The sequence below is a fragment of the Setaria italica genome, chromosome IV, assembly GCF_000263155.2.
Source record: "Setaria italica strain Yugu1 chromosome IV, Setaria_italica_v2.0, whole genome shotgun sequence".
In the NCBI taxonomy this organism is placed as follows: Eukaryota; Viridiplantae; Streptophyta; class Magnoliopsida; order Poales; family Poaceae; genus Setaria; species Setaria italica.
Window position 1 is genome coordinate 30329692 of NC_028453.1, and position 22542 is coordinate 30352233.

Below are 22542 nucleotides of genomic sequence, written 5' to 3' on the forward strand. Positions count from 1 at the left end.
CCGAGTAGAACTCTGTAATAGTACCCGACTAGGACTCAGACTTGTAACCCTGCCCTCCCGTGTATATAAGGCTAGGCAGGGACCCCCCTCAAACACAATCCTCAGGACCAGAACATACATCAATACAAACCAACACACAGGACGTAGGGTATTACGTGATCTAGCGGCCCGAACCTGTCTAAATCGTGTTCCTTGCGTCACCATTGATTCCTTGATTCTCGACAACCCTTACCGCACAAAAGACCACCTAGGGTACCCCTAGGCGGGTTGCCAGTCTAAAACACCGACAGCATGGAGATGTAGCCTGCTGCTAAGGCACATGGTTTTCCTTATGTGGTGTTTGATCCATGTTGGCATTTGTAAGTGACTATTGTCCTCTGTCATGTTCCTGCTCAAATTTGCTTGCAACTGTCATGTAAGAAAGGCCCTAATTATGTTATGTCATATACTAATTACCTTCAGAAGTTGATGTAAATATGCTCCTTTGTAAATCTGGTTCACATTTGTACGGTTGACCTCCCTATTTAGTTGTGAATTAATTCAGTTAAAGTGTACATCATTTCTTCGGTGTGTTTCTGGGTGCCTGAGAGGAGGGGTAACCTTCACCGGGGCCTGCGCGTGGTGAGGGAACATCTCCCCTATGCAGGCTACCAAACGTCATTTTTAGATGGCAGTTTGGGTTAGCTATGGAGGATCCACTAACAGCCCACCCTAACAAACACCCTCCCAGCCCAGCCAGCATCATGGGGTGCAGATTTGCCAATCAACATATCTGCACCCTATGGATCTGGCCTATCTGGCTGAGGTAGCCCAAGCTACAAACATGCCCTAAGTGTTAATACAAGATCAATGAATTGAATCTTTAAAATTTGCAAAATTTACAAGGCATGGTAACGAAGAAGTTGAGATTTGAAGCGAGGGAAATGAGGATATATAAATATAATGATACATCGGGCCATGACCATCCTATAATTCGTCTCTAGTTTGCTACTCAGAACAATCTTCCTGGTGATCACCCGACCGGCCGGCTGGTAAGCAATGTTGGAGTGTTCACAAAGATGCGAAAAACACCTCGAGGTGTAACCAAAATGCGTGCCTTTTCAAGCTCGCGGTAGTTATCCTGTTCAGAATTACCTCAATTTTAGAGGATGGTTTAGTAATTAACATTCTCGACGGGTGTGTTGTTGTTGCCGGCACGTGGCTCATCTTTAGTTTTTCTAAGTAAATTAAGTTATTTTTTGCAGTTTTTCTTTTGATTATTTAATTTAGGGCATGTTTGTTTGAGCTGCAGCTTTCGAACTTTTGTGAAGAGCTGTTGTTGGCTTTCTTCTAAAAACCCAACACTAGCTTTTAGAAGATGTGGTTAGCTTTCTGAGCTCAGAAAGCAAAAAAAATTTATAAAACTGAGTTTTCCAGCTTTCCATATAAACTCAACTTTTCTAATTTTCAGGAGCTACACGAGAAGATCGCTGTTTGTTTGAACTTCTGATTTTTTCACGCTGAGAAACTGGTGTGAAGTTCAAACAAAGATTTAGACTTTTCTGCTATACTCCGTATATAGCAATAGAAACATATACGTCACATGTTGTTCTAATAAAAAGTGACCTGAGCGGCTGAGCCCCCATGTTTCGTGCCCCAACAGCGCACGCTGAATGCAGGCGACGGCACGAGAGCCAAAGCCCAACCAGCGCGCTTATAAAAGCAGCCAGCTTGCGGCCTCGTCCACACCCGCTGCGGGAAGGGAGGAGCCAGCCAGCCAGCCACCACCCCACAGCGGCCACACATCCTCGGCGGCTCGATGGCTCCTTCCTCCTCCCGCCCCCTGCGCCACAACCTGTACCTCCTCGTCGTCTCCATCTCCGTCCTCCTTGCCTCGGTCCCAGCCTTGGCCGCCGGTGGGTGGTTCATCTCGCCGCTTGCATCAGCCGCGTCCGCCGCGCTTTGTCCGTTTCCTTTCGCGATCTTTCTGGAGCTTGATTTTCCTCACCAGTGGTTTTGCTGTAATTGGTCAGATGGGCTGCCGGAGCTCGGAGGAGACGGCCTGCACAGGGAGATTCTCAGGGACGAGACCGTGATGAGGCTCAAGGAGCTGGGCAAGGTCAGGCCGTCCATCCATTCCTGAATATTCAGTTATCGATCCGCTTTTCCAGCTCAAGATGCGGGGATCTTGTTAGATTGCTTGGGCCGCGTGTTGCTTGCCAAATCGGATGAGATGCAGCTCAGTCGTGTTCTGTTTCGCAGTTGCATGCTCTCATAGTTGCAACTTGCAAGTAGTAAGATTTGTGGGGTCATGTGGAAGAACCATAAAAGAGACTGAAGATTTGGGGTGCTCTGCTGTAGACTGCACCTCTCTCTGCTTTTCTCGGAATCCTACAGCTCTCACTTTGCAAGAACAGGAATATTAGCTGATAACACCTGCTCCCTCTGTCCCTCAAGAGTCTGGATATTATTTCATCTTTTTTTAGGAATCATCTTGTAATTAATGACTTATGTTCCAGGCCACATCGTGCAGATACTGTTTAGGCTTATCCTTCTTTTTTCCTTTTAGGAAACAATTAGCTGATGGGGTGTAAACACTAAACACTACATTTTTTTTCTTTTTGTTGGATTCTGATATTATCCCTGCCTTGTTTTCTGGGGAAGATAACCTTAGTGCCTCACGCTATAAGTTGCTCCATTTTCACGTTCTTTACCTGAATTTTTAATTAACCGACGCGAGTCATTCCTGGTTTCAAAGATTTGGAACGTTTTCTTCCGAGATTCTCCTTTGGTTACCAGGCCTAACATTTCAGCTGCGCAGCTACAAGTTTCTGATACGGCGTTGATTTGTATGAATCAGATATCTGATGGGGAAGGCTACCTCGAAAGGACGTTCCTGAGTCCGGCTTCTATCAGAGCCACTGCTGTCATCGTCAGTTGGATGAAAGATGCCGGGCTTACGACGTACGTGTGTTTTTTGCTTTCAGTCGTTTTCTCACACTTTGATCTTGACTTACCTATCTCTGTTCAACGTGAAGGTGGGTTGATCAAATGGGGAACATTCATGGTCGGTTTGAGCCGGCTAATTCTACCAAAGAGGCCTTATTGATTGGATCTCATATGGTGAGGCTATTTTCTTTTATTATGTGATTTCATCAGTATTTATTTAAATGGCAATCCAATATTTCAATGACTGATAACTTTTTCCTTTGCAAAAACAGGACACTGTCATTGATGCTGGAATGTATGATGGGTCATTGGGTATTATTTGTGCAATCTCTGCTTTGAAGGTTTTGAAAGTTACTGGGAAACTGCACAGGCTAATTAGACCAGTGGAGGTTAGAGAATTCTCTAGTGTTTCCAGTACAATAGTGTTGTTACTATTGTATCATATCATCAATTAGGCTTATCCTTCTTTGAAGGTGTTTGCTTGCTCCACTACAGCGTGTGAGCCGCTTTATACTATTCTCACTCTCAACAAGTGGCATTATGAGCCACATGCGTCCTGTAGATACGACACTTATCTGCATTGATCCTGTTTTTGTATTTCGTATATTTACTCTTTTAATGTTTCATACAAATATTTCACATTGTTTTCTAGTCACTAGCAGACATAGGGTTAGTACCATCTTTTATTTATATTAAACTTTGAGATGCTTATTGGATAGCTAAGATACTTAGGAAGTTCCTCGATATTGTTTTTTTTTCTCGAACACGCAAGAGAGCTGCGTGTCAATATATTAAGAGGTTCCTTGATATTGTTATAAGACATCAGGCAAAAAAGTAATCAGAAGCTGGGGGAATCCAGTTTGGTAGTATTACTTTAAGCAGTTGCCATACCTCCACTGTTCTTGAAAAGATTCTATGCGCGGCTCATCTTTTGTAACAGTCTTGATAATAAAAATGTACAGGGTGTCAGGTGTCATGCATGTTAGTATGCAGAACAGATGCTTAAGCATTGCCTTTAGATCAAGGCCTGCTGTTTTGATGTGAATCAGAGTGTCAATTATTCTTGACTGCCTGACTATAATGCCAAAGTGGCTGCTGTAGTTTCATAAAAAAATGGCTTAAGTGGTATATCAAATTATGAAACAGCATTATTTAGCTTGCATTGTCATCATCTGAAAATATCACCACAACAGAGCCTAGCACTCACTTCTCCTAGTAAATGCTCAGGTCATTGCATTCAGTGACGAGGAGGGTGTTAGATTCCAGACAACTTTTCTGGGAAGCGCTGCTGTAGCTGGTACACTACCTGAATCAATTTTACAAGTATCAGACAAGAGGTTGTCTTTTTTGCGTAACCAATCGAACAGTTTTACGAATGGACTACTGATGCAGTCTATACGTTGTATTCAATTTCCTCAGCGGCACTACAGTACAAGATGTTCTGAAAATGAATTCTTTTGAGGCTACTGCTGCTGCTATCAGTCAAGCCAGGTACAACCCGGAGTCAGTGGAGAGTTATGTTGAGGTATGAAGCATTTGAATGTCTTCCATGTGTTGCCTGGTAAATACAAAATACAGTACTCATAATTTTTTTTTACTTGTAGGTACACATAGAGCAAGGCCCTGTCCTGGAAGCGCTCCGTTATCCTCTTGGTGTTGTAAAAGGAATTGCAGGACAGACGCGATTAAAGGTGCAGCAGAGTTCTCTGATATTCTTGTAAAGTAATGCTGTCAAAGAACTACATCATTCAGAACTAAAATATGACCTAGCTGAATTACATGGTATCCTATCTTGAGGTCAACTTTATTAGCAAATGAATAAAGTAAATACAGCCCATTGCTGAACTATCAGGTAGTCTTTTTCTTAAACGATTGTGTACTATGAGTCTTTTCTTAGCAAATAGTATTAGTAATCAACATGAATCAAGAAGCATCTGGGGGATAACAACAGCAGTCAACATCCATCTCATTAAGTAAATGGATGTCATGAGTAATCTTTGACGCAATAATCACTCAAGGTTCTCTTTGATTAACGTTGACATTCAAACATTCAAGTTGTCAGCGTCAAATGTGATGGCTAATTCCAGCTTCACTTCCAAGTCGCTATATTGAGCCTTCAAATGAAGAAGAACGTAGATACAATGCTTAGTCTTTTTTTCTTTTTGTTTGTATTAGGTCATAGTAGATGGTTCACAAGGGCATGCTGGCACGGTTCCAATGAAATTGCGGCGTGATCCGATGGTTGCAGCTGCAGAGTTGGTTGTGACTCTGGAGCGCCTCTGCAAAGAGCCCAACAAGTTCCTGACCTACGATGAGGAGTGCGGGTGCTTCACGGAGGAGTCCCTCGCCGGGCTGGTGTGCACCGTCGGCGAGCTACTGACGTGGCCCAGCGCCAGCAACGTGATACCGGGGCAGGTAAGCTTGCCGAGCATTACAATTCTGATTTCTCTTTTGGCCGTGCTGATCAACTGGTGCTTCAGCAAACTGAATCTTGGGGGGTTCGTTGCCTGCCGCAGGTGAACTTTACGGTGGACATCCGCGCCATGGACGACAAAGTCAGGGAGACGATCGTGACCAGCTTCTCGAGGCTGGTTCTCCAGAGATGCGACGACAGGCTGGTCGATTGCAGAGTCGAGCATAAGGTGAGCAGAACTACTGAATCTGCATTCATCTTTGCCAGTACGGTGCAGATTTTGTGACAATTAACTGTGGCGATCCTTGTGTGTTCTCCGGGCAGCACTCGGCGCCGGCGACGCCCAGTGACCCGGAGCTGACCGCCCAGCTGAAGCGCGCGGCGCGGTCCACCGTGTTGGCGATGCCGGGCCACGCGGCCGCCGCAGAGACGCCGGTGCTGATGAGCGGCGCGGGGCACGACGCGATGGCCATGGCCAGGCTCACAAAGGTAAGAGCAAAGACGTCAGCACGCGTACTGTGAACGTGAATGTTTATTCGTACAGCGAAGCTGACGCTCCTCCGGGGGGCCTGTGGTCGCAGATCGGGATGCTGTTCGTGCGGTGCCGCGGCGGCGTGAGCCACTCGCCGGAGGAGTCGGTGACGGACGACGACGTGTGGGCCGCGGGGCTCGCGCTGGCCAACTTCGTCGAGCAGGCCGCGGTGTCGTCGGAGCCGCAGCCGCTGGAGGCCGCCGAGCGGAGCGCGGTGGCCGCGTCGTAGATGGCCGGCGATGGTGACGATTCTTTCGGTGGGGGTAGGCGTGTAGCCTGCAACTGTACATAGACTGTTTGTTGTTGCTGTTGCTGTTACATTGCAATTGGGCAGGAATAAAAACACACTTCTCTTCGTTGAGACGTGCACGGGTTTCGTTTCATCGTGGACCGTAGGATCCGCGTTTCCCAGTGGCCCGGCGCCGGCGGGGGGTTGGGGCCGGTGGTGGCGAGCCGCGTGATGGACAAACCGGCAGGTGTGGTCTGCTGGTGGGTCTCCTCGAGCGTCGGAGCGAGCTGCCGCAGCAGGCGGAAACAGAGAGGGAGACGCGCGGCCAAGTTAGCCGGGATTGATAGATAGATTGGGCCGTGCCTCGCGTTCGCCGCAAAGCTGCAGCAGGCCGCAGGTGCTCTCAGGCCCCGCCACTATCAATGAGGCGGCCCGCGGCCCGGCAGCCTACACGAACGAAGAAGAAAGATATGGTGGTGGGGCCTCTCTCTCTCTCTCCCTGTGTAATAACTGGCCTTCGTATGACAATTTTTCTATAGCATATTTCAATATTGTCCCACGTAATAAGTACTTCATGTTCAAATTTATGCTCTTTCTGTTTCAAATTATAAATGATCTTAATTTTTGTTCCAAGTCAAATTTCTCTAACTTTGACTAAGTTAAAAAAATACTTAAAACATCATACTAGTCACGCTACATTTCCATAAAATATATTTTGATAGTGCATTTAATTCATAGTATAACTATTAAGATATTTTCTATATAAACTTGATCAAGATTAGATTATTTTTTTGAAACACAGTACCCCTATGAGCACCTCTATGAGATTGAGCCAACAAATCTCGAAATTGATGAAGTCAATGCAGGTACCTCGTTGTCGACGAGCACGTTGCCTACCACTTAAAGAATAATGCTGGTTAGATCCAGAAATAAATTCAAGAAAATATGAGCACTTGTACCTAGTTGAGGACTTGACTCGTGTTGGACAAGTTCCACCATAAGAAACCATTCCAGCAATACGTGGGTGCTCAATGTTCACCAAGACCTCACAAAATGCTCCTCGCGCGTCGGAGCAAGCCCACATTGTATTAGGAAATTTGAGTTTTAGAACTAATGAACTGATTAGGGTAATTAGGGGTAAAAATAATGATGGAAATTCCCAATGGACCGAGTTTTGTTTCCGATTCTGCTCAAACATAAAACTTGGGAGTACTTCTTGTCGCTTTCACCTCTGCATTTCATTTTTCTCGCATAATAGTTGATTTAGAAAATATGTTAAATTTCCGACCAACCGAGTTCGTAATTTGTTTTCGATTATTTTCTTTTTTTTTTCCACGCCACTCTACGCTGGGCGTTCTCGCAACATCACGCCACTACAACTAGATTTACCAACACAACCTCTGCTAACCTAAAATTATATTTTAGTGCTCCCCCCTACCACTATTTGCCGCGTAGACACCACTTGCACCATCATTGTCGCTTGCCTCGATGCCTTTTTTCCTTGATGAAACTGTTTCCCATCTCTATTCTCATAAACATTTTTGTCATGCCATCATATTAGTTGGTGCGATAACTCATTTAATTATAATAAAATATCTATGAAAAGAATTTTCATTTGAGAATGGCCTTAAACTATTAATGCTACTAAAATGACACCAATAAAGTCCAGGGCACAAGCTGTCATCCCCAAACAAAGTCCAGGCTATTCATTTCAAAAAAAAAAAGTCCAGGCTACAGCAGCTGGGAATCAGAGACGGAGAGGTATAGTCGTGGGTTGAAGGATTGCCTGCAGGACTTGCACCATCCACAGGTCCAAATCATAGGGCTGTGTGACCAAAAATGCCCTGCCAAGATTCTCCCTCTTTTGTAGCAAAATTAAAAGGTACGTTCCTTCTTGTCTCCCAGCAGCTCTGCGTGCGTGCATGAAATGCTGCGAGAAAGAAGGCCAAGCAAAAGATATCGGCGTAGACAGGGTGGCAGGGATCCGGATGAGGAAGCACATGTGCGTACGTGAGTGTGTGTCAGCTAGAGATCAGTAGGCATGCAGCAGCTAGCTAGGGCAGCAATACGTACAGCAACATCATCTTCGTGTAACGTACGTTGCGGTGCTATATATACTGTCGCAGCTAGCTAGGCTACATCGTACGTATAGTAGGTGCAGCTGCGCGACATGCAGTACCGATGCTTGTACGTCTAAACTAGTGATGAATTGAATGCCATGGTGGCAACACAAATCTGCCCATTCATGTCGAGAACTGATGGTATATGATGATCGAAATAAAGTATACAACTATAGGTTTTCTTTTTCTTTTTCCTTGTAAGAACTGATGAACATAATGAGAATCTAATTAATTAAGGGTGAATGTCCCATTTTTAAGAAGCTAAACTAAAATTAACAATCCATAAACAAAAGTGGTTTTGGCGCTCTCATTCTTCCCGTCGATGAAATCAAAAGTAAATTTGCGGTTTAATATATGTATGATATATATACTCCCTCTATTTCGAACTGTTCGACCTGATAATCCGATATGATCACGCCAGCACACTTTGATTAATAATATACCTATATATATTATATTATATTTCTCGTGACTATAAAATCAACACCATAAGAAAAAATCAAATATTAATAGAACATATTATTGAATCGTATGCTATACTCTACAAAACATTAAGCCTTTTGTTTGACAAGGATAGATTAAGAGGTTTTGGTCTGCAGGACATCACCATATTGTGCGATATATGCACATTGCAAATATTGATTTGATCTCCAGCCCAATGCAAAACACACAGCACATAAGAAATCTATTTTATCCTTCTCCATCTGATCCTCCCCTCTCTTTCATCCTATTTTCCCTATCTGACGCTCTAGAGCTGGACGGGAGCGACTACAAGCTAATCTCGCTGGAGACCTCATATGTTAGCTGGCCTCCATGGAGTGACCGAGCGGGCTGATGCACACCCCAAATCTCGAGACACCACCCGGGTGCCTCCCAGTCCCAGACGGTGACATCGAAGGAAGCCATGACGAGCATGGAGAACCTGTGTTGCGGCATTTGTCGCTCCTTTATGTTGATTGGCTCATGGCGGCCGGCGGCAGCAGCCGGTTTGTGGCAACTGGTGACGAGGCATAGTCGGCAATGGCGCGGCTCGCGATGGTCAGCGTGGTGCATCGTCGGTGGGAGAGAAGAGAGGATGAAAGATAAGAGGGAGAATATGACAAGTGAGCCTGAGGATAGAAAGATCCTTTTACTCCTCTTCTCAGCCTGAAAAAATCAATTTATTTGGTACAGTGTATTAGGGACCAAATCATGCTTTCATGGTGTGTTTGAGAATAAATGGAAGTTTGTCATGCGTGCTGTGCAAAACCATATTTTGGTGGTGTCCTACCTACTAAAAATCCTAGATTAAGAAACTCAAATATTAGGATGCGAGCACTTCTGAAAAGAAAGAAATGGAGAGCTTGATGAATTGACTGTCATTCCTACTCACTCCTCTCCTAGGGCCATGTTTACTTCCCTCCAAACTCCCAACTTTGACACTATGCAAAAAGAAGATTCCCCATCACATCAAACTTACGGTACATGCATGGAGTACTAAATGTAGACGAAATCAAAAATTAATTGCACAGTTTTGTTGTACTTTGCGAGACGAATCTTTTGAGCCTAATTAGTCAATATTTGGACAATAATTCACAAATACAAACGAAACGCTACAGTTACGCATTTATGGCAAAATGCTAATTTTGCCTATCCCAAATTGGGAACTAAACAAGGCCCTAGCTGATCACGCACGCCTGACAAGCACGAAACTGTACCCACGCATCCATTCATCCATCCATCGATTTGCTTGCTATCGTGTCAGGTTCAGGCCCGCGAGACCTGGAACGGATGACTGAACTGAATGAACCGTCGTCGTCGCAGGAGTTTTGTGTGAAGTCTTTGATGAGAGCATTGAGCTGCAGAGCATAGCTGCGGGGCGTGTGGAAGTGGCATTTCAGAAAGGGCTCTTTGGTACTGTGCAAAAATGGAAACGGGGTGTCGGGGGGCAAGCACCGGGACGCAACGCCGCGACGGGGACGCGAGAGTGGGAATGGCAACAGACAAAACGCATGGCGACATGTCAAGACACAGGCCGGCCGGTTGGCTACTGGCCATGCTGTGTGCCTGTCAACTCCATCCGGGCTTTTTGACACAATGACACACACAGTCACACACCACCTTCTCCACAGACCACATCAGCTAGCTCGAACAGCCTTTTGGAAGGGAAAGGCCCCTAGCTCCTGCATGGGCTAGCCACTACGCTCCTGCTCTCCTGCATGCACACTACAGGCTACAAGTACTAGTCTCGCTGTCCACCGTAGACGCAACCAAATTTTCACAATTAGCAGAGCATTTGGGCCATCAATTAGCAGAGCATTTGGGCCATCAATGTATAATAAGGTACTTTAGAACACACTTTCCCCTTGTCATTTGGATGATGATATTTGGGATGATTGCGTACAGCCCAACTATTTGAGAAAATGATTGTAATGATGTTTGATAAATAAAAGAGAGAAATGATTATATCGTACTACCGCGATTGAACGTTTATTTATGTTCGATAAGGTGCGATTGACTTGTCTAGAAAAATATTTTTCCTATTATGATTTCTTGATTTATGTTTTTTAACAAATATAGCAGTGAAGGTTATGTTTTAGAAACTTTCAAAAAAAAAACCTCTCCCCTTTCTACATGAGGGGTTAATTATAAATGTTTCATGTGGCTTTAAAAGGAAAAATCTATTGGCCTAATAAATCCTCTATGTGACAACTTCAACTGGTAGACATAAATACATAATCGACATCGTGCATTATCAACTTAGCAAAATATGCACGAAAAGAATGATTTTATATAACTTATGGTGGTATTGATACCATCGCAAAAGGAAGAAATTAATAAACGTAGGTGCTGGATCTCTATCCAACAACTGAAATAATCCATCGCCCGAATAGTTGGGTAATCTCAAGCTATTTGACAATTAACACCCCTTAAACAATTTCTTTTTAATAAATAAAAGACACCTAGGGCATCTTATATCTGATACATATTAAGAAAAACCACCCTAACATTTGCAGATAAGACCCCCATTAAAACTAATTACGATAAAAATCCAACAAGGTCTTTTTCCTGAACCACCACAAGTCCATATCCATGGCTACTCCTTGCTAGTCCCCATCAACATCAATATCGTCACAGGTAGAAAAAAGAAAATTCAGAGAGCTAAACAAGATCAAACCCCAATCGATGGCTTTTGGAGACCCCAGCCCGAAATGGAACCATAACTTCACTTAAGAAATTCCCGCAAAAAAAGAAACTAGCTTCACTTAAGAAACATCTGCAGGTGTGCCCCAGGCTCATACGTGATTTGCTCCTACTCGATCATCCGTCGATGCAATCTCATACCAAAAAAAACCGCTACAAACGCTAGACCAATCATCTCTCATCTGCTTGCTCTGTATCATGCCACAGAATCTGATCCACTGCCAAACACGACTGAATCACCAAACATCACACCCATGAACATCAAAAATCCGACACCATGAATATGAAACCCACTGTCATTCACACACCGCCATGGAGGAAATCACCGGACCAAAATCGATCGATCTATCATCACTACAAACGGGGAGGATGAACTCAAAATTGTTTCCAGCCTAAATTAAATGTATATAGCATGTCTACTAGATGGATATGTCTCCGCTCCTCTTGGCTCTTACCGCCTGCCGAGGAGGAGGATACTAGGATAGGGTATGGTGACCTAGCTAGGTGGTGATGCTCAACTGATATCCTATATTTTGTTGAATTACATGTAAGAAGGTTATCTCTGTTATTTATCATGTCAAAATAGCACTGCAATGCAATGCATCATGCTTCCAACAGAAACAGCCCAAGGGCTGAGATGGTTCAATTAGCTAGAAAAGAGCCAGCCCAAGGTCCAAACTAAGATTAAGACAGGACGTCAATGGTGGATTCTTTAAAAGGGCAGGATGGATTAGAGCAGAATGTTTAGTAGAAGAGAGCTGGATTACTGGATTAGGATTAGAGGGTCATGTCTGCTTGGTAGTAGTATATGGGTTACTGATCTTGAGATCATCACAATTCACAAAGATACGCTGAGAAACACCGGCATGCAACTTCATAGTCATAGATAAAATTGAATACGAGACAGGAGACACTGGCTGTAACGTTCTCGCAACCGTTTCTTGGATTTCAGCAACACATGAATGGATTCAAAACCTCCAGAGCAAAATTAATGTTTGCCCACCATCTGTCTCTGCCCTGCTACTGCTGCCAACATCTTGACGATGCCTGTATGTGTACATGTCTGCATAGAATGACAGGACGACAAAAGCTTGCAAGGCCTATGACTGCCTACCCGGCCAAGCTATCACACTTCACCCCAACATTTCTCCGTTTGCAGTTTGCTTAAGATTGGGATCTCAAATTCTCGATCATATGCGATTCCGTTCCAAACCAGCTTCCGTGTCCGTTTGGCTGCAAGCTGCAACCTTTGCAGGGCTCACATGAAATCCCTCAGCATATCCTGCTGCATATCAACCTTGCCCTCTCCAGCTACTTCCACTGCTTCACACCTGCAGCAGGCTTGCAGCTGCCTCGATCTCCCACGTACTCCGATCCAATCCGATCCGATCACCCAGCAGAAGATTGTGTAGAGCGTAGGGCAGGGCAGCATGATGCAGCAGGCTCCTCACCACCTGCCGCGCCTCCACCCGTCGTCGTCGTCCTCGTCGGAGCCGGAGGAGATGGACCCCCGCGTGTGGCGCCGGCTGCCGCAGCCGCTGGTGGACCGCGTGCTGGCGTGCCTCCCGACGCCGTCCTTCCTCCGCCTCCGCGCAGCCTGCCGCCGCTTCTACGGCCTCCTCTACTCCTCGCCGTTCCTCCACTCCCACCTCCTCCTCTCCCCGCACCTTCCCTTCTTCGCCTTCGCCGTTCCCTCCGCGCCGGGGCACCTCCTCCTCCTCGACCCCACCAGGCGGGCGCCCTCCTGGTCCCGCCTCCCGCTGCCGCTGCCGGCGCCGGGCGCCGGGCAGGCGGCCTTCTCCCCGGCGGCCGCGTCGGCGGGCCTGCTCGCGTTCCTGTCCGACGCGTCCGGCCACAAGACGCTGCTCCTCGCTAACCCCATCACGCGCCTCCTCGCGCCGCTGCCGCTCTGCCCCAACGCGCGCCTCTCCCCCACCGTCGGCCTCGCCGCCGGTCCCACCTCCTTCATCGCCGTCGTGGCCGGGGACGATCTCGTGTCCCCCTTCGCCGTCAAGAACATCTCCGCCGACACCTTCGTCGCCGACGCCGCCTCCGTCCCGCCCTCCGGCTTCTGGGCCCCGAGCTCCCTCCTCCCCCGCCTCTCCTCCCTCGACCCCCGCGCCGGCATGGCCTTCGCCTCCGGAAGGTAAATCCTGAAGCGAGCGCACATGTGCTCACAATTTGTTGAACACGACATGAACTGATTGCATGCAAGTTCTACTGGATGTTGCTGCAGGTTCTACTGCATGAGCTCGTCGCCGTTCGCGGTGCTTGTGTTCGACGTGGCGGCCAACTTCTGGAGCAAGGTGCAGCCGCCGATGAGGAGGTTCCTGCGGTCGCCGGCGCTCGTGGAGCTCGGCGGCGGGAGGGAGCGCGAGGCGAGGGTGGCGCTGGTTGCGGCCGTCGAGAAGAGCCGCCTCAGCGTTCCGCGGAGCGTGCGCGTCTGGACGCTGCGCGGCGGTCATCACGGAGGAGCAGGCGGCAGCGGCGGCGGCGGCGGCGGCGGCGCGTGGACGGAGGTGGCGCGGATGCCGCCCGACGTGCACGCGCAGTTCATGGCGGCCGAGGCCGGGCGCGGGTTCGAGTGCGCCGCGCACGGCGACTTCGTGGTGCTGGCGCCCCGCGCGCCGGCGAGCCCCGTGCTCGTGTTCGATTCGCGCCACGACGAGTGGCGGTGGGCGCCGCCGTGCCCGTACCCGTACGTCGGGGGGATCGGCGCCGGCGCCGGCGGCGTGGGGTTCAGGGTGTTCGCCTACGAGCCCCGCCTGGCGACGCCGGCCATCGGCCTCCTGGACGCCACGGCTCCGGCGGCCTTGCATGGAATGCAGGGCTAGTTTTGTGCTCCTGCGCGCGTATGTGGCCGCATGTTTTGATCAATGGCACCATCATATGCATTTTCTAGATAATTGAAATCATGATGAAGCCTCTGCATCCTCAGATGGACGCCATGGATTTGGGTGTTTCTTTCTAGAGAGCATTCTAGTAACTGGTAAGCTTAGTAGCGAGGTGTCACATGCTTTGATATTCCTTGTTAGTGGTAAATCTGTGGTATTGCATGATTTATGTATGAGAATTAGTAATTTTATTATTTGCAACTTGCTTTCTGCATAAGTGTTTGCAATCTAAGGCCATGTTTAGTTACTTCCAACTCCCAACTTTGACACTATACAAAAAGAAGATTCCCCATCACATCAAACTTGCGGTACATGCATGGAGTACTAAATGTAGATGAAATTAAAAATTAATTGCACAGTTTTGTTGTACTTTGCGAGACGAATCTTTTGAGCCTAATTAGTCAATATTTGGACAATAATTCACAAATACAAACGAAACGCTACAGTGTGCTACAGTGCTGTAACAGTAATTTGGCACCTCCCAAATTCCCCAACTAAACACGGCCTAAAATGGACCTTGCAATCGGGTGAAGTCTTGTCTGCAGATTCTGGCTTGGATGGTTTTTTTTTGTCCAATATGAAACTAGCTTGTGGTCTATGTGCCAATTAGGGGGTGTTTGGATACGAGGTGTTAAACTTTAACAGTGTCACATCGGATGTTCGGATGCTAATTAGGAGAACTAAATATGAGCTAATTATAAAACTAATTGCAGAACCCTGTGCTAATCCGCGAGACGAATCTATTAAGCCTAATTAATCCATCATTAGCAATTGGTTACTGTAGCACCACATTGTCAAATCATGGACTAATTAGGCTTAATAGATTCGTCTCGTGAATTACACTTCATCTGTGCAATTAGTTTTGTAATTAGCCTATATTTAATACTCCTAATTAGCATCCAAACATCCGATGTGACAAGTGTTAAATTTTAACACTTGGTTGCCAAACAGGCCCTTAATCTGCTGGAGCTACACTCCATTCTTATTTTCTGTGTCTTTTCATGAGATCATCTGACGAAGGTTATACATGTTTTCTGATAATGTCGTTCTGATAGATGTGAAGGTTCATTCATAGTATATGCATACTAGGAAGCTATATATGCTAGGCTGTTCTCTTGAGATGCACTTCCCAGCAACATATAGATAGACCAAAGATGATGTGATCTATACATCATCAGGTGCCAATGCCATGACATGTGTGTGCAAGATGCTGAGATTAGTTAAATCACATCTCAGAATTCAGTAACCATGTACTTCTATTTTGTGTTTGATCTAGAATAATTTTGGAGACAAAAACACTTATCTTCTTTCAACCATAAAAAATATTTGCTCTCAGCGTAGATTGTAAATCTTCTGGGAGTGGCTATAAAATTCAAGAACGAAATGTCATAAAGAGACTGGGAATTGATTTGGACAGGTTAATTCTGGCGAGCTAAGTTCAAATCAGATAATTCTTAAGAGTTTTGGTTTGGTTTGGGTAGTGTGTATCCATCCATGCTTTGGAACATCCCATGAACTGTCAGGATTTCTCATCTTTTGTATGCTAAATACTCCTTAAATTTTAATATGATCTCTCTGGTTTTCTCTTTGCCAGCAAAAGGCCTGGTGAAAAAACATTTGAAGTTTGAAGCAATTCCAAGTTCCTCTTTATTAGTTTCAGAAATCATGCTGTATCAGAATGTTCAGGACTTCCCCAAAATCATACGATCTCTCTGCTAGCTAGTTCCCCTCACATATAGTTAATTTGTTCTCTAATGAAATCTGAAAATCATTGTATTCCATGTGTCCCAATTAACACACACATCCACCTTAATTATCTTCAAAATCTCTGAAAGCATATGTAACAAAGATCAGGGGGCGTTTGGATGTCAGGGGCTAAACTTTAGCCCTGTCACATCACACGTTCAGATGCTAATTAGGAGGACTAAATATGAGCTAATTAAAAAACTAATAGCAGAACCCATAGGCTAAATCGCGAGACGAATCTATTAAGCCTAATTAATCCATCATTAGGGAATGGTTACTGTAGCACCACATTGTCAAATCATGGACTAATTAGGCTTAATAGATTCGTCTCGCGATTTAGCCTAGGGGTTGTGCAATTAGTTTTGTAATTAGACTATGTTTAATACTCCTAATTAGTGTCCAAACATCCGATGTGACAGGGGCTAAAATTTAGCCCCTCCCTGCCAAACACCCCCTCAAATATATGGAACTGCATGTGTACAGTGGTACTATTTTTGGCAATGTACAGTAGAACGGAGGAATCTCTTATGGGGAATGCACAAGAGTTAAGTACTGTAGCGTATGCAGGTGGGAACAGTACTTGTTGGCTGGATCACGCAGCCTGCCAATGCCCACGGAAATCCAAATCCCTCTCGGCCGGCCGCCGGCCCGGTTTGCTGCTGCGGCTAGATTCCTTTCCTTCCTGCTTCGGCCGGGCGCGCGCGCAAAAGAGATCAGAGATGGATGGAGCAGTACATACGTGTGCGCAGGGGTCGCCTGCAGCCTGCAGAGGCCTGGCCTGCCTGAGCAAAGACAAGGCAGAGGAGCCCTAGCATGACTAGGAGCCTAGGAGGCTAGCACTGTTGTGTAGCTAGAGTTTTCTTTTCACTTCACTTCAAGTAGACTGTACCTTTCGAAATTTACTAACATGTCAACAGATGTACGAATGCTATGAGGGCTTCTTGCAAACTAGAATTTTTTAGCTCCTTTTCAAAAAAAAAGTAAATATTTTTAGCATGTGAAAATTTTCACAAAATTCCTTCAGCCCATGTCTTTCAAACCAAACACTGAGTGACAGATGCTAAACTGAAAGTGTGAATTGTAGATGCAGTACATTGACTATTGTCTACCCTATACAGAAAAATTGAAGATTGTGCTCCTATTTGAATCCGAGATATGAAGCGCATGGAATTTTTTTTTGCGGTGATTATTGTTCCCAAGTTGAGATCATCATTTGTTCTTGAATTTTTTTTAGGAAGAGTAAAATGTAAAAGGAGGTCATTAACTTGCAAGGAGACGTCAGTTAGGTCCACGAACTCCTAAAGTGCATTTTTTTCATAAACTTATTAAGTAGTTCACCACAAGTCCATACTCCTCCGTATAGGCATCTAGCATTGAGATGGTACGGTGACTGGCATGTTCTCTCTTCCCTCCCATCTTCCTTTCTCTCCTTCTGGCATTTCATCGAACATGTCGACTGCAGTGGCGGCACGTAACTCTTCATCCGTTTCACCCTTGCCTCTCTGCCGCATCCGTCGCCGGCGCTCCGTCCTCCTTCCAACACCATCATCTCCTCAACCGGCACAATGGCGGCTCGCTTGCCGACGTCGTCGTTGCCGTCCTCCTCCTGGATCGCTAGAGCCACCTCGCCACAGCAACACCGCACAGCCAGCTGCCCCAACCGGTGCACGCTAACACCGCTTCTTGCCACCGTGTAAATCGGCGGAGAGCACCCTTCACTTGCTGGCCCCACCCGACCGAGACGGTGAGCAGAGCGAGCAGCCGTCGCAGGAGCGGAATGTCTTGAGCGCTGACGGCAACGGATGCGGAGGAGAGGCGAGAGGTGAAGCAGATGAAGAGCTCTGTGCCGCCGCTGTCAACATGTTCGATAAAATGCTAGAAGGAGAGAGAAGATGAGATGGATGAGAGAGAAGATGATGGACCTGCGTTGAACGACTTAACAAGTTTATAGATCCAAAAATGTACTTTCGGAGTTCGTGGACCTAAATGACACCTCCTTACAAATTGATGGACCTCTGGTGCATTTTACTCTTTGAGGAAATTTATTCTTGAATCTTGATACAGTGCAAAAGAAATTTATGCTATGTCGCATACACATTTGATGATTTCTTTCAATCAGACAGTCATTCTTGGATAAGCAAACATAAATGCCAAGACTTCTACATGCTCTGGGTTGACAATTTGTTCATACATGACGGTGTTCGCATACATATTTTAACATATAAGATGCTTGACTTGTGAGTAATTAGTTTGCTAATTTTTGTTCATGATTACCGTTTCTTTACAAACATATTTGGGATGTAAGTGGTTGGATACCCAATGGATATGTAGTTTGGGTTCCACTCCTTTGGATGATTTTTGTTTCACTTATTGTGATTAGATGAACCAAAACTGCCTTGCATAGACTGTTGTAGTTGATTTATGACAAGTTTTGGGTAAAGTTAACAACCCAGAGAAAATGAAACCTGGAGTCCTGAAGACCTATCTATATCCAACAGTTCCCAACTTCCTCCACATAAACAAACAGGTCACGGTTCCGGCTGCATTTGGCACTGCACGGCTCTAAGAAGAGCTTCTCCGACGGCTTCCGCGAAGCTGTACCACCAAACACCTAAAAGGAAAAGTGCTCCAGGGCTCAAGCTAGGCGAAAGCCACCTAGAAAATGAACTGCACGCACGCAGGGAGCCGAAAAAAGTGTGGCTCCCCACGGCTCCTCCCCTCCCTTTGCATTGATTGTACCAAAATATTCCTGAAATTGGCCTAATTTTCACAAAAAATGCCACCCAACCTCCCAACCCACACAGCTCGATGCGGCACAGCAAAAGAAGGGGCCGCCGGCCAGGCACCAGCAGAGGCGGAGCACACGGTGGCGAAGGGCGGCGCCGGAGCCGGTGCGCACAGCTAGGCACCGGCATGGTGGAGATGGGGTGGGACCGCCACGGCGGAGATGGAATGGTGTGGCGGGGTCGAAGCGAGACGGCGAGGCAGGTTCGGTTCGGTGGATATGCGGCGCGGCGAGGTCAGAGCGAGACAACGAGGGAGCGGAGTACGAGGCTAGAGCAGCGTGTGATACTAGAGTAGTGCAGCAGGGCCGGATCAAGCGACATGCAGCGGGGGAGAGGAAAAAGATCAGGAGATGTATGGCGAGACGGAAGAGACGGGAAAGAAAAGGGAAAGAAAAGGGCGGATGATAAGGTTGAAACTTGTGGCAGAAAAGAAATGCTGGCACTCCGTATGCGTTAAAAAGAAAAAGAACAGAGGCGGATTAATTAACAAGGAAGAAAATGATGCGTTCAAAATAATGGTATGGGATAATCTATACATTCATATTTTTTTTCCATTTTTCCTATAAAATCACAAATAAATATGTTAATCTATAATTATTATTCATTGACTTTTTATATGAAATCATATTATAAATTGAGAGCAAATATAAACTCATATGTACAAGTCAACAGACAAGAGCGTATTGAACAATTGACATGTTTCATCCATTTATGAAAAAGCAGAATCAAATATTTTTAAAATATCTTCAGCTCTACCAGAGAAAACCATAGCCAGAACTATTTTTGCAGAAGCCGCAGCCCTACCAAATCGTAGTATCGACTGAGCCCGTAGTATCGACTGCAACTTAAAGCAGTCCCAGGGAGCATACTCAAAACACTGTGCGTCACTGTGCATGCATGTACGCATAAACAAGGCACCGATCAGCTAGTTGCCTCTGCTGGAGTGGAACCAAAGCAACGGAAAAGACCGGTACAGCTCATACAAGATCAGAGCTTTCTTTTTCCCTTTTCAATTTCCTGTTTCTTGAATTTCTCTTTGACCACGCAAGCACAGGTGCCAAAACTTCACCTGGAGAAAAGGCCGGGAAGGCGGGAATCCAAGTCCTGAACGAAGGCTGGCCGCACCGAATCAATAGTAGAAAGAACTACTAAACATTTTGGAAATGATGAAGCGCATCCAAATAAATGTTTAAAAAATCATTCTCATGCAGCTTTGCAGCTGGTGAATTCTTGCTGCCTCCCCTTTGCCTGCCCAATCCATACTGTTCGTCTGTTCCCCCATCACTTTCCAGCACCCTATACTATAACACTCCCATGCATCCTCTTCAGGAGCCCACATTTTCTGGCAAACTCCTCATGGGGCTAACCATGCTCAAGAACTGCTTCATTTTCATCCTAGCACTCATCATCTTCGTGCAATATGGTAATAGCAAAATGCTCCACGCTCCACAATTGCACTTTGCATTTTGCATACATGTTTGTTGTTTTGGTGAAATGAATTCCCGCATTTCAAACGATCGTTAATTACATGTTGTTCCTGATCACATATGTAGTAGTATTTCACTAGCGAAAGCTGCTTTCTAATTTTCTTTGTCGTCATCATGCATGCTAGCTTCGGCAACAGATTGGGCAGGTGACGCGTCAAGGACAAAGGAGTACTCGTTCCCCAACCTCGTGAATTCGCCGTCGTTGCCACCGTACAAAGACGTCATCGGCGGCGGCGGCCCATCAACTCCAGCAGCCGATGCCGATGCCGTTCCGCCGCCACCTCCCTACTGCGTGTACCCTCCCCCCGCAAAGCCTGCCATGCCAGCCCCGTTGCCGCCGGTGGCGAGCCCGCCCGGCGCGCCCCCGTCACCGTCAGCCGTCTCTCCGTCCATCGCGCCGGGCATCAGCCCGCCGCCGATGCCCGGCGCGTCCCCGCCGGCGGGCTCGCCATCCATCGTCGCGCCGGGCAGCAGCGCTCCGCCGCAGCCGCTGTTCATGCCGCCGGTGGCGTTCCCGGCGCCCCCGCCGGGGCAGGCGGTGCGGCGGGGGATGTGGTGCGTGGCGAACCCGAAGGTGGCGAGCGCCGTGGTGCAGACGGCGATGGACTACGCGTGCGGGTCGGGCGCGGACTGCGGCATGGCGGCGCCCGGCGGGCCGTGCTACCTGCCGGACACGCTGACTTCGCACGCGTCCTACGCCTTCAACAGCTACTGGCAGCGCACCAAGGCCACCGGCGGGACCTGCGACTTCGCCGGCACCGCCATGCTCGTCACCAGAGATCCCAGTAAGCCTCACCGAGTCACCGTGCACGTGCACAACTTCACATGCATCGCGGTGTGCGTGTGCACGTTGCGCTGTTGCAAGCCTTTGATATTTTGTTTGGGAAAGTATGGGTGGAGCCTGTGAACTATTTGGGCCCAAGAACAGTGAGGCCCATTCACATGCATATGAATAGTTGATCGTGTTTTTTTTTCCGTTCGCAATTTTTTTTAAATACTTTCAATCGTTTCTGTAGAAATTTATGTGCGCTCTGTTCTGTTTCTGCAGGTTATGAAGGTTGCAAATACGTTTCCATGTGAATGTGCGGGTTTTGTCAGGGACATTTTTTATCTACATCCTTGTTGCAAATACGTTTCCATGTGAATCTACCTGTAATGTCATGTGCATGAACGTTTGCTATGTATTCGTGCTGTTTTGTAAGAAGAAAGGACCTGGATTGATGTAAGACTATTACCAAACGTTTCCTCCGAAGAAGAGTAAATTGCACTTACCATACAACAACTTGTCAGGTGGTGCAAATTGGTTCAACAACTTGTAGAATGCTCAATCTAGTATAATAACTTGACATGTGGATGCAGATTGGTACAAGAACTTATAAAATGCTCAAATTAGTGCAATAAATTTGCAAATCGGTGCATCCATAGTGCAAATGTTGTAACAATAAACATATTCGCAAATGTTGGACCAGAGGATACTCACATAAGAATAAGTTATTGAGCAATTTGACTATTGATATTTGTGTCGCAAGGGTAACATATTTAGCAAGGATTAAAACATTCGCTGTTTACGAAATTAATGTTATGTCTTTGTATTAATTATTTTTATACAATAATTTATTTTTAATTAGAAATATTTAATTTCATATTCAATATTGATAAGTTCACCCTCAATGTTTTACATTTTGATTATGCATTTTTGTTCAGCTAAAAAAACAATATATTAACATATACTACCAATACCTTGGCGTAAATATTTTTTAAAGCCACATGTACTTGTATAGAAAGTAAAACTAAGCGAAGCTAGAAACATACATGCTTCTCTACAGTTGTTGAATACATGAGCATAAGTGCAGAAGAAACTTAAGGTTATAGAATCTCTCTTGTGGACTTTAGTATTTCAGTAATACCAATGGTGTAATTTTAAAATTTTATTCAGTTTTAACTCATGAACAAATAAGTTATGTACACATTTGAGAAGCAACAGACATGTCATGATCACGACTTTTGTTGACAAAAAATAAGAATTATTCATTGGAATAAAATTCACATGCCCATCTACTTTGCTTATTACGTTCTCATTGTAACGTTTGGACTGTAGGTACACCAATTAATTATTGCACTAAATTAAGCATTTTACAAGTTGTTGGACCAATCTACACCCACCTGGCAAGTTATTGTACTAGATTGAGCATTTTACAAGTTGTTGGATCAATTTGCACTCACC

The 22542-nt window shown here is 46.0% G+C and overlaps 3 protein-coding genes across 3 annotated transcripts; all 3 read left to right on the top strand.

Annotated features, from left to right (window-relative positions):
- Window positions 1-1715: 1715 nt before the first annotated feature.
- On the top strand, window positions 1716-6256 carry LOC101771220 (probable allantoate deiminase). Its single transcript, XM_004965565.3, has 12 exons — window positions 1716-1895; window positions 2013-2098; window positions 2840-2943; window positions 3018-3102; window positions 3201-3317; window positions 4156-4265; window positions 4348-4453; window positions 4533-4619; window positions 5104-5343; window positions 5445-5570; window positions 5666-5830; window positions 5923-6256. Exons 1-12 carry the CDS (start codon window positions 1799-1801, stop codon window positions 6100-6102), a joined length of 1503 nt encoding a protein of 500 aa, XP_004965622.1. The 5' UTR covers window positions 1716-1798; the 3' UTR covers window positions 6103-6256.
- Window positions 6257-12835: 6579 nt separating this feature from the next.
- LOC101777451 (protein UNUSUAL FLORAL ORGANS) lies at window positions 12836-14239 on the top strand. Its single transcript, XM_012845284.1, has 3 exons — window positions 12836-13551; window positions 13642-13840; window positions 13958-14239. Exons 1-3 carry the CDS (start codon window positions 12836-12838, stop codon window positions 14237-14239), a joined length of 1197 nt encoding a protein of 398 aa, XP_012700738.1.
- A 5717-nt stretch (window positions 14240-19956) lies between these two features.
- Window positions 19957-21594, top strand: LOC101771872 (pistil-specific extensin-like protein). The gene is made up of 3 exons (XM_004965566.3): window positions 19957-20254; window positions 20444-21103; window positions 21367-21594. The coding sequence occupies exons 1-3, from the start codon at window positions 20017-20019 to the stop codon at window positions 21396-21398; spliced, it is 930 nt and encodes a 309-aa protein (XP_004965623.1). The 5' UTR covers window positions 19957-20016; the 3' UTR covers window positions 21399-21594.
- Window positions 21595-22542: the final 948 nt, after the last annotated feature.